General features: G+C 43.3%; 1 protein-coding gene across 5 annotated transcripts in view; it reads left to right on the forward strand.

Moving 5' to 3' along the window:
- The window catches only part of LOC126237960 (organic cation transporter protein-like), a 171720-nt gene that overhangs the window by 54389 nt on the left and 98225 nt on the right, over nucleotides 1–19106 (forward strand). The window contains exon 1 of one of the 5 annotated variants that reach the window (XM_049947756.1): nucleotides 18055–18138. The exons of 3 other annotated variants lie outside the window; for them this stretch is intronic. In XM_049947756.1, coding sequence (XP_049803713.1) covers nucleotides 18104–18138 — 35 coding nt within the window. In that variant the 5' untranslated portion in view covers nucleotides 18055–18103. Of the gene's footprint in view, nucleotides 1–18054; nucleotides 18221–19106 lie in introns of those variants that run through there. One more of the 5 variants, XM_049947760.1, reaches the window with a different exon arrangement.

Raw genomic sequence — 19106 nt, forward strand, 5'->3', positions numbered from 1 at the left:
CTAGAGACTATGCTAGAGAGATGGCAGAGTGAAACGACCTCAATTACAGCCCTCTTCGCTTGTCAAGGAGTACGATGACTCGAGCGGGAAGTGTTTAAAGTGTTACGGTGATCAAGTCATGTGGTGTGGGCGCAACTGCGGCAGCTGTTGACAGCTAGCGGTTGGTGGCCACATCGGTAACAGCGCCCCGCGGGTAAGCTAATACATCCCCTTTCACCATTCCGATGCGTCACGCCTATGACGTAATAGAACGTGACGTGACGCACGTTTGCAGAAACACATGTTGCCCAGCTTTTCCTCTTTTTCATCCTGTTCATTCTTCTTCCTCTTCTTTTGTCGTAGTTGTTGCCGCCTTGTTTGCTCTCATTTCCTATCTCATACTGGTGCGATTCTTTATACATGGCCGCCTTTCCATGGCTACTAGCGTTTTACAAAAGGCACAATGGAAAGTACGTGGTCACATTGCAATTACGGAATAATACTGAAAGCGTACCATAACACTATTTCACCAAGTCCCATAAGCTGGTCGCAGTGTTTCACTGAATTAATCCAGTTTCCAAAATCTGAGCGAGAGAGAATTTGATGAGGCAGTACAACTTTTGCTGGCTTTGGTGAGATAAATTACTTCCAAGTAGTACTCTAACCACCGCTCCCTGCATTCCATCGATATTCATAGTGTAGATTCAATGCTTAAGTTCGTTCTTTTTACCTTTGGATTAAGCGCATGCATCGCGGGAAAGGCTGCTGATTAAACATTGACCAATTTGTTTAAAGATCAGGGTTCTTCCCAACTATCGACACAAATATAGAATTGGATTGGAGCAGCTATTTAAGAATTGTGAGTGGAAATAAGCTCTGAAAGTTTTGCATGGTATTCTTTTATGCATCCTCTCTTACAAATAATTCCATAAAAAAGTCAACAATAATTACTTTGCCGAGCCATGTCTCGTATGCACAAAAATACATTGATAGTTATTGCAGTGTGAATTTAATGTTCAATTATAACAGAGGTAAGCGGTGCAAAATTTTCCATCTACAGTGTAGGAGGTACCATGGATGATAATATTTTGTAATCAGTTCAATATTTGAAACAAGTTTACTGGCAAGGGGTAGTGCACAAGGGACGATTGTTTTACTGTTCGTTTGAAACGGTAAACGACTGTAGCTATTGAAATACTGAATATCCTTTTAAAAAGTAATTTATGTTCATTCTACAGCTATTTGAGAGCGCTTGGGAAGAGTTGAGACGCAACCCGTCGCAGTGTTGGTGGTAAAGTTTTAGTAGATCTACATCTACGCGATTACTCTGCTATTCACAGGCAGAGGGTTCAATGAACCACCCTCGAGCTGTCTCTCTACCGTTCCACTCTCGAACGGCGCGCAGGAAAATCGAGCACTTAAATTTTTCTGTGCGAGCCCTGATTTCTCTTACTTTATCGCGATGATCATTTCTCCCTATGTAGGTGGGTGCCAACAGAACGTTTTCGTAATCGGAGGAGAAAACTGGTGATCGAAAATTCCTGAGAAGATCCCGTCGCAATAAAAAGCGCCTTCGTTTTAATGTCTGCCACTCCACTTCACGTATCATGTTTGTGACACTATCTCCCCTATTTCGCGATAATACAAAACGAGCCGCCCTTCTTTGAATTTTTTCGATGTCATCCGTCAGTCCCACCTGATGCGGATCCCACATCGCACAGCGATACTCCAGAATAGGGCGGACAAGCGTTGTGTAAGCAGTCTCTTTAGTAGCACTGTTGCACCTTTTAAGAGTTTTGCCAATGAATCGCAGTCTTTGATTTGCTCTACCCACAACATTATCAATGCGATCGTGTCAATTTAGGGACTACAATTACAAATAACCCAAGTATTTCGTTGAATTTACAGCGTTCATATTTGTGTGACTTATCGTGTAACCGAAGTTTAGCTGATTTCTTTTAGCACTCATGTGTATAACTTCACACTTTTCTTTATTCAGGCTCAATTATCTCGACCGGTAGAGACTGCACCGCAGAGTTACATATCCATTGTCACGTAAATGTCACATAAATGGTCTGAAACTGCATATTTTTCGCCTATTTTCGTGAAGTGTTGCTTTACAAACATTAAGAGACCTCACCACTGCACTTTTCATTTAAAGAACTATTGAATACCGTTAAAAATTAACATTTCTTATTTTAAAAGTGCCTTTAGTATCCCATTTTCCAACAATATGTCTCCTTTTTTTTGGTATTTCATATTCGCCGTATGGCCCATACATTTCGTACTTCTTAACAAGTGTTCTGTTATACACGTTTCGTATTGCTTACGTAAGCAGAGCTGTTCGCCTCTAGTGCTTAATTACACGACTGTAGCTCAGTTGTTAAAATTTCAGAGTTCTTTGTACGCTTCTAACGATTTAGAGGAATCATGGGGAATCGATATCGAATGGCCGAGTGGTGATTTGAAAATCTCTCCAGCCGAAGTACATTCTACTGTCTTCACAAACATTACTCTTATTTATGCTCCCCATAAGCACATTATGCATTGTCGAAACTACTTTTCAGATGTCTTTAACGATTTACAAAATATGAAGTGTTCTTGTTAAGTGGACCATGATGAATAAAAACACTTCTCTTTTGCAGCAGAACGATTCTCCTGGAAATTACTTGAAGTTTTAAACACTACGTATCCTAACTTTACGCAAGTCGCCAAATGCGTGTCGTCGTCTGAATTTATGTTACCTGGGCGCTGTAATTAAAACTAAGTAAGATTAAGTAAACAAGCGGTCGACGACAAGGTCATTAGAGACGAAGCACAACTTCGGACTGGGGATGGACGGGGAAGTATATCGGCCGTGTCCTTTTCGAAGACGCCACCCCTTCATTGAGTGATTTTCAGAAACCACGAATAATATGAACCCGCATAAAAATGGTTTCCGATTACGGAGAAAGTGTCTGTTGTACTAACCATCAAAGTCATTTACCCATAAAACTCAATCTCCGCCTACTATCGATACCTAAACGTAAACAAATCTGAAGTCGCTGAAGAAACAAAAAAAGAAGAAAAAAAAACACAATTACGACCAGCGAAAAGTCACAAATGAGGTACTATTAATCAAAAAGAGAAACATTTGCTTGAAATAATACACACACACACACACACACACACACACACACACACATATATATATATATATATATATATATATATATATATATATATATACTCCTGGAAATTGAAATAAGAACACCGTGAATTCATTGTCCCAGGAAGGGGAAACTTTATTGACACATTCCTGGGGTCAGATACATCACATGATCACACTGACAGAACCACAGGCACATAGACACAGGCAACAGAGCATGCGCAATGTCGGCACTAGTACAGTGTATATCCACCTTTCGCAGCAATGCAGGCTGCTATTCTCCCATGGAGACGATCGTAGAGATGCTGGATGTAGTCCTGTGGAACGGCTTGCCATGCCATTTCCACCTGGCGCCTCAGTTGGACCAGCGTTCGTGCCGGACGTGCAGACCGCGTGAGACGACGCTTCATCCAGTCCCAAACATGCTCAATGGGGGACAGATCCGGAGATCTTGCTGGCCAGGGTAGTTGACTTACACCTTCTAGAGCACGTTGGGTGGCACGGGATACATGCGGAAGTGCATTGTCCTGTTGGAACAGCAAGTTCCCTTGCCGGTCTAGGAATGGTAGAACGATGGGTTCGATGACGGTTTGGATGTACCGTGCACTATTCAGTGTCCCCTCGACGATCACCAGTGGTGTACGGCCAGTGTAGGAGATCGCTCCCCACACCATGATGCCGGGTGTTGGCCCTGTGTGCCTCGGTCGTATGCAGTCCTGATTGTGGCGCTCACCTGCACGGCGCCAAACACGCATACGACCATCATTGGCACCAAGGCAGAAGCGACTCTCATCGCTGAAGACGACACGTCTCCATTCGTCCCTCCATTCACGCCTGTCGCGACACCACTGGAGGCGGGCTGCACGATGTTGGGGCGTGAGCGGAAGACGGCCTAACGGTGTGCGGGACCGTAGCCCAGCTTCATGGAGACGGTTGCGAATGGTCCTCGCCGATACCCCAGGAGCAACAGTGTACCTAATTTGCTGGGAAGTGGCGGTGTGGTCCCCTACGGCACCGCGTAGGATCCTACGGTCTTGGCGTGCATCCGTGCGTCGCTGCGGTCCGGTCCCAGGTCGACGGGCACGTGCATCTTCCGCCGACCACTGGCGACAACATCGATGTACTGTGGAGACCTCACGCCCCACGTGTTGAGCAATTCGGCGGTACGTCCACCCGGCCTCCCGCATGCCCACTATACGCCCTCGCTCAAAGTCCGTCAACTGCACATACGGTTCACGTCCACGCTGTCGCGGCATGCTACCAGTGTTAGAGACTGCGATGGAGCTCCGTATGCCACGGCAAACTGGCTGACACTGACGGCGGCGGTGCACAAATGCTGCGCAGCTAGCGCCATTCGACGGCCAACACCGCGGTTCCTGGTGTGTCCGCTGTGCCGTGCGTGTGATCATTGCTTGTACAGCGCTCTCGCAGTGTCCGGAGCAAGTATGGTGGGTCTGACACACCGGTGTCAATGTGTTCTTTTTTCCATTTCCAGGAGTATATACTCCCTGCGCGTTTACTCGTGAGGAACAAAAGAAAATGGTCCAGTATGTTTTAACGATTGAGGAAATCTTAGCGTTTCAGACCAATGCTAATGTTACAGCAGTAAATGCAAATGACTTCTCAAGTACCTTATGACAATGTTATTATTACCTTCTGTGGACAAGATAACAGTTGCAGTGTACGTTGTTCGCAGTTACTTTGCCTAATTTTACTTTGGTTCCTGCCAGTGAATTTTCTAAGCATTACGATTTCAAGGTGTGTGTGTGTGTGTGTGTGTGTGTGTGTGTGTGTGTGTGTGTGAGAGAGAGAGAGAGAGAGAGAGAAACACATTAGTTTGAAGTATAGGTGTTATTTGTGACGTAGCAAAAAATGGTTAGTGCAGCTTGTAAAACAATATGTATGCTGAATCCACTAAACTCACTTGTGAGATAAAAAAAAAGACTGAGGCTACTCTCGTTTATGGGAAGGAACGAACGACAAAAATATGGAGAAGAACGACTATTTCACTTCATCTGAGGGCACATTGAACGAAGGAGCAGTTAAAGTTGTTCAAGGACTATGGGTAATACCAAAGTGAAGACTGTCATTTGCGGTATGTGTCGCCAAAAGCTGAAAGACTACAATAAAATGGCTCTGAGCACTATGGGACTTAACTTCTATCAGTCCCCTAGAACTTAGAACTTCTTAAACCTAACTAACCTAAGGATATCACACACATCCATGCCCGAAGCAGGATTCGAACGTGCGACCGGCAAAGACTACAACAAGTAGTGATATTCTCGACATCTTTTTGAACGAAGAATTTGATGACACATCTTTCTTACAGCTGAACAGTACATGTAGTGCCATTTTTATGGATATATAAACTATTCCTCGGGTACATGACTGCACCTCGGAGCAAAAGAAGTCAGACCTTAAGAATATAAAAATGTAACATTACAGATATAGTGTTACGCCAAACTTCCGTTCCTTGCATATGTCGCGTTAATTAAATACTAGAACCCCTGCTATATTTTCTTCGAAACGTAAATAGTTTCCAGCTTTGGAACTGTCAGTGTTTCACGCACTCCATGGAAGAAGATACAAAAATCATCATGTCATCTGAACACGCAAAGGATTTTTTTCAATAACAGTAGCAGTCTCATGGCAATGACACAGTTCATTAAAAGTGACGTTAAAATATTCTGGAACGGCGTGAGAACAGATTTCCAGAAAGGCATCGCAGAGATTCGTCACAATTTCATTTACTCTTGAGGTGTTAGCCGGTTTGTACCGGTGTTCGTAACTCGTACAGCTAGACCTGCCACGAGTGTGGTTTGTAATGTGAGGCGAGGGCAGTGGCGGCGCGAAACCGCCAGCACGCAAAAAACTGTTGGGACCGTGACGTCACGTCGTAGACGCGGGACAGAATGTGTCAGTCGGAGTCGAAAACTGATCCAGATCTCCACGTGTTGTGGTATCATTGTCCCTCCGGTGCGACTTTGTGCTTTCTGCCTAACGTCGCGTATTAACTCCTAATTGTTATTATTATTACTACTGTTTGCAGCCATGATGGTTTTCCAGCTTGCTATTGATTAGCCTGCTTGACTGAATCATGTGTATCGCTGTCTCTCTTCAGAGGCAATAAATGCATATTACATATCTTGATTCATGTCCGCTGACTACCATGACATGCGTAATGGGTATGGCATGTGATTGTGTTTTATTCTATTTACAAAAATTATGCATCCACGCCTATTAAGTAGTCAGAGTAAGTCTCTGAGAAAAAGTTAAGTTCATTGCTGCTGTAGCGAATTTCTACTTGACATAAATTTGATTTTGGTACTCTATTATTTTTGCAGATGCACTTGTGAATGAGAATACGCTTTAAACTAGCTAGTAGTGCTGAATAAGGTACTCGCTTAAAACAATAGCCTGGTAGGAACGATCTCTTTCTCTAAATTTATCGAGGCTGTGGTACCCATACAAAAGTCATTTAACTAATAATGTTTAGATACATTCTATGTTGTTCTTTTATGGTGAGAATTACTCAGACTATCGACAAATACGTAATTACTATGTCAAATCGTGCATTTATTTTACGAAAATCCTGCAGCTGAAATGGTCTGGTCTTGCATCCATTAGTTGCGGTAAGACCATGTGGTACATGGCGAAAGGAATCAAGTACCACTACAAGACATTCCTTTTCGTATTGTTTTGCAAATGGAGCGAGGGGAAACCGATTGCCTGTGAGCATCCGCACGAACCCTAATGACTCTTAGCTTCGCAGTCCTCACAGAATGTGCTTTAGTGACACTAGAGTCGTTCTGCAGTCAGTCGGAAATGCCGGTTGTCTATGCTTTCTCAGCTACGTGTCGCGAAAAGAATGTCTTCTTTCCTCCAGGGATTCCCACTCGTATTCAAGGAGCAATTCCGTAATAACAGCTTGTTGATCGAAGCTACTGGTAATAAATCTAACATGTGTCTGAAATGCCTCGATGTCTTCCTTTAACCGACTTCAGGAGGATCTCAAACACTGAAGCAATACTCAAGAAGGGGCCTTTATAGATGAGCTACACTTTATTTTCCCGATAAATCGAAGTCGGCCATTTGCGCCCCCCGCCCCCCTCCTCCCCTACGAGAGCACGTACGGGTGGTCGTTTCATATCCCTTTGTAAAGTTACGACTAGATATTTAATCGAAGTCACTAACACTGTATTCGAAAATTAGAAGATTGTTTTTCATACTCCACTGCATTATTTTACACTTCTCTAAATTTAGAACAAGCTTCGATTCATCACAGCAAATATAAATTCTGTCCAAGTAACTTTGAATACTTTCCCGTACATGACAGCGTTATTACCAAACTGTCGCAGGCTTCTTCTCACACTACATAACTGTTCATGTACCAGCGCAGGGTGTCCCTCCTAAGAGTTGTCAGGCTGATTTTTCTCTAGTGTTTCGGCAGGTACCTGATATTTTTTTTTTCAGTGTGTGGCCGAAGTCAGCCTAAACAAATACGGCTCATCGAGTCTTTCATGCGACGTCCGGTATCAACGGAGATTGTCCGTTTCCTGTTACAAAAAAAATAATTTTTAAAGCGGAATTTTACGTGTCCCTCGATGGAGCGGTACCACATTAATCTAGTGCGACATTTGTTTTATCGATATGTATTAACAGGAACAGTAAAACAAGAAGAATAACCAGTGGTCTAGCAGCGACTGACCAGCTCTGCTGAATAGCGGTAGCACTCACCACAGGCCAGGGTGGCGCTGTCGCTGTGGTTATTCTTCGTGTTTCACTACTCCTGTTAATACATGCCACTAAGACAAATGCCACGCTAGATTAATATGGGTCTGGTCCAGCGAGGGGCACGTAAAATTCCTCTTAAAAAGTCATTTTGTTTGTTTGTTGTTGTTGTGGTCTTTAGTCCTGAGACTGGTTTGATGCAGCTCTCCATGCTACTCTATCCTGTGCAAGCTTCTTCATCTCCCAGTACCTACTGCAGCCTACATCCTTCTGAATGTGCTTAGTTTATTTATCTCTTGGTCTCCCTCTACGATTTTTACCCTCCACGCTGCCCTCCAATACTAAATTGGTGACCCCTTGATGCCTCAGAACATGTGCTACCAACCGATCCCTTCTTCTAGTCAAGTTGTGCCACAAGCTCCTCTTCTCCGCAATCCTATTCAATACTTCCTCATTAGTTACGTGATCTACCCACCTTATCTTCAGCATTCTTCTGTAGCACCACATTTCGAAAGCTTCTATTCTCTTCTTGTCCAAACTATTTATCGTCCATGTTTCACTTCCATACATGGCTACACTCCATACAAATACTTTCAGAAACGATTTCCTGACATTTAAATCTATACTCGATGTTAACAAATTTCTCTACCTCAGAAAGGCTTTCCTTGCCATTGCCAGTCTACAAACCGACTCTTTCCGTTGACCCAGGGCGTCGATGAAAGGCGTGATGGGCAGCATTTGTCTGGACTGACTCCAGCTACACATTACAAAATGGAAATTACCAATATTTTCAGAAACATAACAAAAATGCACTTGACGACTCATAGGAGTGACACCCGGTGTAGAAAACAAGAGCAGTCATACCACACTTCCATGGGACACTCCTGATGATGTTCTTATCTCTGATGAACGCGGACAACGTAGAGTTTTCTATTTCTTGAAGTCTTCGAGCCATTCACATACGTCGAAGCCTGTTTATAGCGGGTGACTGTGACGAAAGTTTTCCGGAAGTCTAGGATGTCTGTTTCCCTTCATCCATAGTTCGTAGGATTACCGTCAGAGGAAGGGGCAAGCTCAGCTATGCCCTGAAGATTTTCTAACTTAAGAAAATTTATCGCATTCGAACTTGCAATGTATTCAAGAATCCTGCAGCAACCCGGCGTTAAGGATATTGCTCTGTAATTCTGCCCGTGCGGTTCTAGGCGCTTCAGTCTGGAACCGCGTGACCGCTATGGTCGCAGGTTCGAATCCTGCCTCGGGCATGGATGTGTGTGATGTCCTTAGGTTAGTTAGGTTTAATTAGTTCTAAGTTATAGGCGACTGATGACCTCAGATGTTAAGTCGAATAGTGGTCAGAGCCATTTGAACCATTTTTTGTAATTCTGCGGTTCCATTCTTGTACCCTTCTTGTAAACGGGAGTCATCTGCTCTCTTTCCTAGTCGCCCGGAACTTTGCGCTGGGTGACAGATTCGCGACGAATGCAAGCCGAGTAAGGGTCGTGTTAGTTCATCACGGAGCGGCTGTGAGACGCTCCGTAATGTCAAGGATGGGGCCTGAGGAGTGATGCCATCCCAGCAGAGCGCCGTGTGGGTGCGCCCTCACGCAGTGGGCAGACGGCGCCGGCAAGACAGAGCGGTCGCGACCTGGCTCCTAAGTACGGGCAGGACTCGACTTCGCGACACGGCGTCTTTGTTGGGACTAGCTACTGCAGACCGCACTGAGTAGTTCTCAGTGATTAAACTGTGTTATTTTTCTAAGAATTTACACTACTGGCCATTAAAATTGCTACACCAAGAAGAAATGCAGATGATAAACGGGTATTCATTGGACAAATATATTGACCTAGAACTGACATGTGATTACATTTTCACGCAATTTGGGTGCATAGATCCTGAGAAATCAGTACCCAGAACAACCACCTCTGGCCGTAATAACGGCCTTGATACGCCTGGGCACTGAGTCAAACAGAGCTTGGATGGCGTGTACAGGTACAGCTGCCCATGGACGTTTGTGATGTCTTAGGTTAGTTAGGTTTAATTAGTTCTAAGTTCTAGGCGACTGATGACTTCAGAGGTTAAGTCGCATAGTGCTCAGAGCCTTTTGAACTATTTGAACCGTCAATGCGAACAAGAGGTGACCGAACGTGTAACCAGTGGCACCCTAAACCATCACGCCGGGTGATAAGCCAGTATGGCGATGACGAATACACGCTTCCAATGTGCGTTCACCGCGATGTCGCCAAACAAGGATGCGACCATCATGATGCTGTAAACAGAACCTGGATTCATCCGAAACAAATGACGTTTTGCCATTGGTGAACCCAGGTTAGTCGTTGAGTACACCATCGCAGGCGCCCCTGTCTGTGATGCGGCGTCAAGGGTAACCACAGCCATGGTCTCCAAGCTGATAGTCCATGCTGCTGCAAACGTCGTCGAACTGTTCGTGCAGATGGTTGTTGTCTTGCAAACGTCCCCATCTGTTGACTCAGGGACCGAGATGTGGCTGCGCGATCCGTTACAGCCATGCGGATAAGATGCCTGTCATCTCGACTGCTAGTGATACGTGTCCGTTGGGATCCAGCACGGCGTTCCGTATTACCCTCCTGAACCCACCGATTCCACATTCTGCTAACAGTCATTGGATCTCGACCAACGCGAGCAGCAATGTCGCGTTACGATTAATCGCAATCGCGATAGGCTACAATCCGTCCTTTATCAAAGTCAGAAACGTGATGGTACGCATTTCTCCTCCTTACACAAGGCATCACAACAACGTTTCATCAGGCAACGCCGGTCAACTGCTGTTCGTGTATGAGAAATCGGTTGGAAACTTTCCTCATGTCAGCACGTTGTAGGTTTCGCCACCGGTGCCAACCTTGTTGAATGCTCTGAAAAGCTAATCATTTGCATATCACAGCATCTCCTTCCTGTCGGTTATATTTCGCGTCTGTAGCACGTCATCTTCGTGGTATAGCAATTTTAATGGCCAGTAGTGTAATAGTTAGCAATTTTTTTTTTCGGTTTCGTACCTCAGCTGGTAAAAGCGGAACCCTTATAGGATCACTTCGCTGTTCCAAAAAAATGTACCCGCAGTTTGCCTATACGGTTGCGCAACAGCTATACAACTTACTAGGAGCATACAGAAATTTGTGTCTGATTGGGACGTAAACCAGGATTTTCCGCTTGTCGTGAGCGGTTACCTTAAGTACTTCAGCTATCCGAGCGCGCTTCCAGGGCTGACCCAAACCTTCATATGTCGCAGTGTCTACATCCCATAGTCCTCGCATAACACGCGATTCCTTCACAAGGATAGAATTTTTTTTTCTCGTCAGGTAGCTGAAATGGTTAAGGCGAGTGCTCTCGAAAAGTGGGAAATTCTAGTAAACTGTATGGCTGTTGGGTAGCCGTACTCGCAGACTGAAAGTACTTTTCATAACTTAATATGGCTGGCGATCGTCAGCAACACCAGTGCGAATGTCCGAAGAAACATCGCATCAAGCTCTACAGACACTGCTGTACTGTACTTTGTTGACCATCTGTTAAGACTCCTTTCTCCAGCAACGGATACAGGTATAAATTTGAAATTTATGTCAAATATTAAGGTAGGTCTATGGGCCTTTAGCAGTGTAAAAGAATTTAAGTCGATGGAATCAAGAGTGCGGCTATTTATGCCACATGTTTTGATATTCGCTAATTCACTCACCAAAATCTATACATGAACTGTCTATAAAGATATTTAAGCTCGTACGGAACCCTCAGAGCTCGAGTCCTACTCTCACTACTTCTTCTTCTTCTTCTTTCAATTTTCCATTCTTCCATTGCACGTCAACATCCTATTGTCAAGGAGTTATTAAGAGGGTCTGGAAGGAGGCAACATATGAAAGAACTTCTCCTCCTTTCACTGTTTGGAATGATGAAAGTAAATAACAGAATATCTATGGAAGGAACACTGTATTTCTTACTTGTACGTTTCTTTCTGCTTCTCTCCTTTTTCCGTATCTCTTTTTTTCCAGTTCGTTTTCTTCGTCTTCTTCTTCATCTTACGTTTCCTTTATTCCCTTGATGGCAGTGACAGGTAATTCCTTTTAAGGCGTTTACACCACATTCTATAAATTTTTTAGATGGAGTTCTCTTCGAAAAATAAAGCAATACATACCCAGTCAGGGGTCCGGTATACATGTTACTGCAAATGTAAGATGATTGATAAATCCTAGAATTTACTGGTGACACCTAAGACTTAGCATCACGGCGTGGTGTGTGCGTGAATTTGCCGGTAACTGTGGCCGAGCGGTTCTAGGCGCTTCAGTCCGGAAGCGCGCTGCTGCTTCGGACGCAGGTTCGAATCCTGCCTCGGGCATGGATGTGTCTGATGTCCTTAGGTTAGTTAGATTTAAGTAGTTCAAAGTGTAGGGGACTGATGACCTAAGATGTTAAGCTCCATAGTCCTCAGAGCCATTTGAACCATTTTTTTGTGCGTGGATTTCTAAGATACCAAACTGTTCAGGTCATCGGTCCCTAGACTTGAATACTACCTAAACTAACTTAAACTAGCTTATGCTAAGAACAAAACACACACACACACACACACACACACACACACACACACACACACACACACACACGTCCGCCGAGGGAGGACTCGAACCTCCGGCGGGAGGGGCCACGCAGTCGGCGACATGGCGCCTCAAACCGCGCGACCACTCTGTGCGGCTCCACGGTGTGGCAAAAGTCCGAATTCTCTGATTATATGCATATATTTAGAACTTTTACCAAGAGTCGTTTCTAAATCTTAGGATGTACCCATACCAACTGGTAAAACCGTATTCATTTTAAAAAATCGGCTTAGCAGTTTATTGAAATAGTTTGTATTTATTGTAAATTTATGTATTTTAAACATTCTTGCGTTCCAATGTGATTATAATGAGCAATATTCCATATTAGTGAAAAATGTTGTAAAAATGTTACCTTTTGAACGTTAAATTTTGCTACAAGGCTGACTATTATGGCATTTCGAATTACATAACATGGAAGCCGATTTACACAAGCATTTTTTAGTTGAACACTTTTTTAAGCAATTGCACTTTTTGAACCCTTGCACTCCAACAAAAGATTGTTTGGCAACCACTTCCCGTATACTAATTTCTTCTCTTGCCACTTCTTCCACGTTGATAAAATTTTCCTTGCACAATGTAAATTGGTTCCTAGTGTACAAGGACTTCAGTTTCCCAGCTTTGGTACCATGTTGATAAAATTCGTCATCCTGAATATTTATCACTACTAGTATTACAGATTTTGCATCAATTTTTGCCCTGTCTACATCCTGTACTTTAATCCTCACATTCTGTCCAACTGTAGGTTCTGGAATTTTGTTATATGAGGCTGCTTTCATATTCCTTACCTGCAATAGATCATCTTCTCTGGCAGCTTCTCGGACAGCTTCTCGGATCCGTTTCACGTTATTGACACTGCTGGATGTTGTCAGCGTCTCGTCACACCCATCAGCTGGCGTCTGTACCTCGTTGTTAACTGTCGTCAAATCCTGTGTCTCTGGTGCTTCCTCACCTGCTGCAGCCGCATTTCTACCTCCGTTCCTTCTGTTCCAGTGCTTGATTCACTGGCATCAATTCCTTGGCCGTAATTTCAATTTCCTGTGAGTCAGTGGAACTGGTGTTTAACATTGTTTCCAAGTCTTCTTCAGTGTTCATATTTTTTATTAAATTACTTGGAACAACTGAGGTCGCAATGCCCATTTTCATTGGAACGCCAAACATGGCTTCATATGGTGACCATCTGATCCCTTCATGATAAGCCCTATTTTTGATTGCTTGCACCAACCTCAGCCCTTCAGACCATTTTGAAGTTTCATTTGTTTTCATCCAAGCTGATAACATGTTTTCAACATCTTGATTTACTCTTTCGACTGATCCCTGAGACTGTCACTGACTCGGCTTCCCGTAGATTATCTCACTCAACAACCCACATAAACTTTGAATGACTTAGTTAGAAAACTCTATGCCATTATCAGAATGAAGGATACTTTGGGCACCAAAGGTGGTAAAAATGTCCAAAAAATGATATGCTACTTAATCAGTCCTTTTCCAAGCTAGTGCGTGGAGGATAAAAAGTTTAGTCAAATGATTTTGGTATACAAGTATGAACTTTGACTTATTGTCTGTGTTTGCCTGGAAGTCGATTAAATCAATTCGGCATTGTGAATTCATTTCACTGTGTGTGATAGGTTTCACTATAATACTCCTTTTCAATGTTTTTTGCTTTTTCTGACATGGTTCACATAATCTCAAATAAGCAACGACTGATTCAACAGTCACATTCTTGTACTGGCTATTCAGTTCCGCAATTATCCGTGTTGATCTATAGCAATGTTGGCCCCATGTAGTACGTTAAATGGCTCATCAAAACGAACGTAATAACGAATTTCTTCTTTTGCAGCAGACAGCGGTGCTATGAGTTTCTCTTCACCTCCGTTGCTGAGAACATCATGTCGTTTCAAATGTGTGTAGTGAACAGATTTTTTATTGGAAATGATTTTTGCATTTTTCACTTTACTTAACAGAATATTATATTGCCCATCAGTTACAGAAAAATTGTCGTCCTCCTCCTTATTCACTAATTCACTTAAAAGTTCGTAAAATCTGTTATGCATAACATCACTCATTCTGATGCAAAGCTGCAGAAGAACACCACTAGATCGAGTCGCAAAGATGACCGTACGCACGATGCTCGACACTTAATGGAACTGTGCACTGGTGAGCTGACTGAGAACTCATGATTGCCGACAAAAAGTAACTGAACACAAAATTGGCAACAATGAAACTTGTCTGAACCTGCACGACGGAGGCGGGAGTCTTCGATCCAGCTTTTACCAGTTTGCATTGGTAAATCCTAAAAGATTTACCAGTATCTCTTGGTACAAGTTCGAAATCTAAGCATATAATGAGAAATTTGGGACTTTTACCGCACCGCAATGGTAATCTTAGGTTTCACCCGTTAATTCTAGGATTTGCCAATTGTTTTACTTTTATAGTAACACACATTGCTACAAGGACACCTGTAGGTCCGGTGTACGAACAAGAACGAAAATTAACTATCATATCTTTTTCATTCACATGCTTCGGACGTGCGCGGAACCTGTACGTTATAATAGGTAGTCCGGCGTCCTGCACCAGTGAATATAACTATTGGAAAAAAAAACCCTCGCAATAAAAATCCAGCAGGTAGCGGTCTGGCTATACCAGCATGGAAAATGTCTTTGCAATGTGGTGGATTCTGCGTACATTTGTATTCTTTCTTTTCTTGTATTTGTCTTACTCTGTAATAGAGTTGGACTTTAGCACTTGATAAAGTGCAGTATAATCAAGTACATCTTATTCTTCTCTATTCAGTCGTAGAGGGTAAATCTGGAACCGCAAACGGAATGTTCCGTTTATTTTTCGCTGGCGTCGGTGTCAGCCGAACAAAAGTACGGGAATGAACGGACATTCTTTCTGAATTAACCATCTCAGTGTTCTTCTTAAATAATTAAAGAGATCTACAGAAATCTTAAGATAAGAGTCGAACGGGGTTTTAACTTATGGTACTTTCTAATCCGATTTCATCTTCTTATACAGATACAGTTCCTTCCCGTTTTTTCGTACTTCAACGGTTCTGGATCAGTCAATCTACACATGGTCAGTGCAGGGTTTTGTGTCGTTGTAGATTACAAACTTCTCAGGCTACGTTTAATTCGAAAGATGGTATCTACTAAACGCATAGACATTTCTTTCATTAGCTGTACGTCTCACTTTCTGCCTGTTCACTTCGTAGTGATAAATTTTGTTTCTCTCTCTCTCTCTCTCTCTCTCTCTCTCTCTCTCTCTCTACACACACACATCTGCGTAATTAATATTGGACTGTTCATTTCCTGTAATTTTACGTCGAAGATTACTCATAATAGATGCTTTTCAAACCTTTTTAATATTATTTTTCCTACTTATTTCATGCGAATGTACTGTCGTGTGTGTGTGTGTGTGTGTGTGTGTGTGTGTGTGTGTGTGTGTGTGTGTGTGCGCGCGCGCGCGTTTGCGTCAGTCAGCAGTTGAAAACACGACGTCATGGTCACATGTGCCGCTACGTATCTAGCAGAACTAGAGAGCAAAGCGACTCTTTTACAGGAACTGACAGTAGAATCTGCTGCTTATAGTTAATATTGTGGTTTTATTACTGTGATAAGAAATGATATTTTAAAAACATTAATTTCGAAACAGTATTTTAAAAGAACTCATTGTAAGTTTATCACATTTAAAAAAATGTAAGCTTGTGACGGGGTTGTACTGCTGAAGAGGTGCGTGCCAGCATTTAAAATTTTAAGGCCCCTACACACGAACCAATTTATCGGCCCACCAACCGACCAATTCGTTGGTTGCCAACACACATCCCGATCGACTACACTCAACGATTACAGCGCTGCCCTGTTGTTGCGTTTTGCTTACCTTGATTTAACTGAGTTTATTTGCTCTGAGATCCTGCTTAGTTTTACCAAGAAACGAAAGCTGGGGTTTGCCTTGGCTGTTTTAGAGGTAACAAGTCCAGAAAAAGCGGAGGGAGAGCTGTGGGCAAATAAGTGGCTAATGGAAAGAAAGTCAGTCACCCATAATCTGTTACTTAAGGAGCTGGAGCCGACGGTTTTCGTAATTATCTAAGAGAGGATAAAGGATGCATTTCGGAGCTGCTGAATTTCATCAAGCCATTCTTAACGATAAAGACTGCAGTCATGAGAGAATATAAAAGCTGCGTGTAAAGGTTGTTAGCTACATTACAGTTTCTGGCCACTGGCAGAAGTTACGAGCACTTCAAATTCAGTGCTTTGTATGCCAACAACTGTTATCTAAAATATACCCAGAAACCTGCAACGTGAGGAAATGGAGCATGGAAAAGCAGACTAAATAATCAAGTAAATTTCCTTCATTTATTTATGTAGCGTAAAAGATGCCACTAAAAGTTCAAGAAACCTATTTCAAATTAGAAGAAGAAAGACTGCAAATTGTAGTGGCGCACATTATCTAATAATTAAAATACATACGTAAGAAATTAAGCTTTTAGCAGCTGTTGCAACTGTGAAAAAGAGTTCCACATTTTGCTCTTCATAGGAAGACGTCGTTATAGGCTGTATTTTAATACTTATAACAATGAAACAAGTATATTTTACGAATAAACGCCTATTGAGTGTCTATATTTCGGTTTTCAGGTTTTGCTTCCTACGTAAATCGGAAATGAAATTTAGGAACAAGTCTCTCTGCATTTCAGTTTTTTAGATTTCCGGAAATAAAACCTAGAAACCGCGATATAGGCATCTTTTACTCTCTGAATCATACGAAACTTATTAGTTAGAAAAGTGAAACAAGTGCCTCATTTTTTGGATCTCTACTGTTAGACTCCACGACGTATTTCATATTTCTCGAGAAACTCCGTCGTTAAAGTTTCGTCCTTCTCACACACTGTCATGTATATTAGATCAGCATTTAATCCTGCTCGCAGTGACAAATACCAACTATTGTCGGGCGGTTGCTACGACTGCCCTACCCACACACGGCACAATTTCTTGGGTGGCGTGGAAGAGAGGGGCGGCTGTCACGTTTTGATACCCGATCGACATCCGGACAAGAATAACTAGTCGGTCGATTGGCCAAAGAGCCTACACACGGAAAATTTGTCGATAGGTCGGTCGGTTGGTGAGTGTGTAAGGGGCCTTTAGAAAACGTGTGAATTCCTAAGGGACCAAACTGTTGAGGTAATCGGTCCCCAAATTTACACACTACTTGAACTAACTTATGCTACGAACACACACACACACACACACACACACACACACACACACACACACACACACACACACCCGAGTGAGGATTCGAACCTCCGGCGGGAGGCTTTAGAAACGAAGCACTGAGTTACGCGGCATTTGCTGGGCCTTTTATTTCCGTCTTTTCATGTATTAGTGCTTCTCATTTGAACTTGCAGAGATCGCATTCCTGTCACTTCCCTGCTAAAACCGGGTGGAGAGGGGCCGTCTGTAGCGGGACGGCACACACGTGCCCTGGGTTTCCCCCCGGCTTGCCTCCCTGCACCGAGTGATTGTCGCGGCGCGAATATTGCCTCGAGGACAAAGCGACGCTTAGGCCTCGTTGGCCGTGCAGCGCTGAGCAGCCCGCGTCGGCCACTGGCCAGTGCGTCGCGGCACGGCGACCCACCATGAGCTTCACCTCCGACGCCGCAGCCGCAGAGTCGTAAGTCCGCCCCCGTGAGGCGCTTCTCCATCGCAGTGGTGTGGGCTACTTCATAGCTACTGCACTAATACAGGCTGACGAGGTATTTCGAATAACTACTTCTTCGTGGTGCAGCGACTCTGCGAGTTTCTCGCTCATGTTCTGAAGAAGCTACACACCACGACCCGACTATAGCTTCACTAATAACACGGGAAGATTCTTTAGGCGAAATTTGCCGAGAAAGGTTGCAATTTCATGTTATGGATGTAGAGAGAGAGAGAGAGAGAGAGAGAGAGAGAGAGAGAGAGAGAGAGAGAGAGATTGTTTACGAATTCTTTTCATTAAGTTAGAGACTTAGGTGGATGTTCACTTGTAAAAGAGTCCAGGATTATGATTTAATTGGATCAAGAGGAATGTTAGACACACGTCGTCGTCTTTGGCCAGTGACATAATGTTAATATCTGCTGTCATGTCATCTTTCAGTGCACATATTCATAGCTTAGTAGTTAGTTGGCGAAGCCAACAAATGAGAAAAAAAAAGCACCTGGTTGTTGTGACAGACTGATCTGTAACTTAACTGATTTGAAAGAAAATCACCAATAACATCATTACAGTTGTCATATTCTATACGTCACAGGTCTAAGCCGAGGATTCGTATCGAAGATACTTCATCTTTTCGACGGCCGCGGTGGCCGAGTGGTTGTAGGCGCTTCAGTCCGGAACCGTGCGACTGCTACGGTCGCAGGTTCGAATCCTGCCTCGGGCATTGATGTGTGAGGTTTAAGTAGTTCTAAATTCTAAGGGACTGGTGACCTCAGATGTTAAGTCCCACAGTGCTCAGAGCCATTTGAACTTCATCTTTTCAGTTATCTGATACTTCTTTCCTACATTAGCTTTATTTTCAAGACATTAAGTGTCGTCTGCTTCTTTACTAAAACCTAACTGCCATTCGCAGATTCTTACAGTTTTTTGACGAATATTGAGTGATC

This window comes from Schistocerca nitens, chromosome 1, assembly GCF_023898315.1.
Source record: "Schistocerca nitens isolate TAMUIC-IGC-003100 chromosome 1, iqSchNite1.1, whole genome shotgun sequence".
Taxonomy (NCBI): Eukaryota; Metazoa; Arthropoda; class Insecta; order Orthoptera; family Acrididae; genus Schistocerca; species Schistocerca nitens.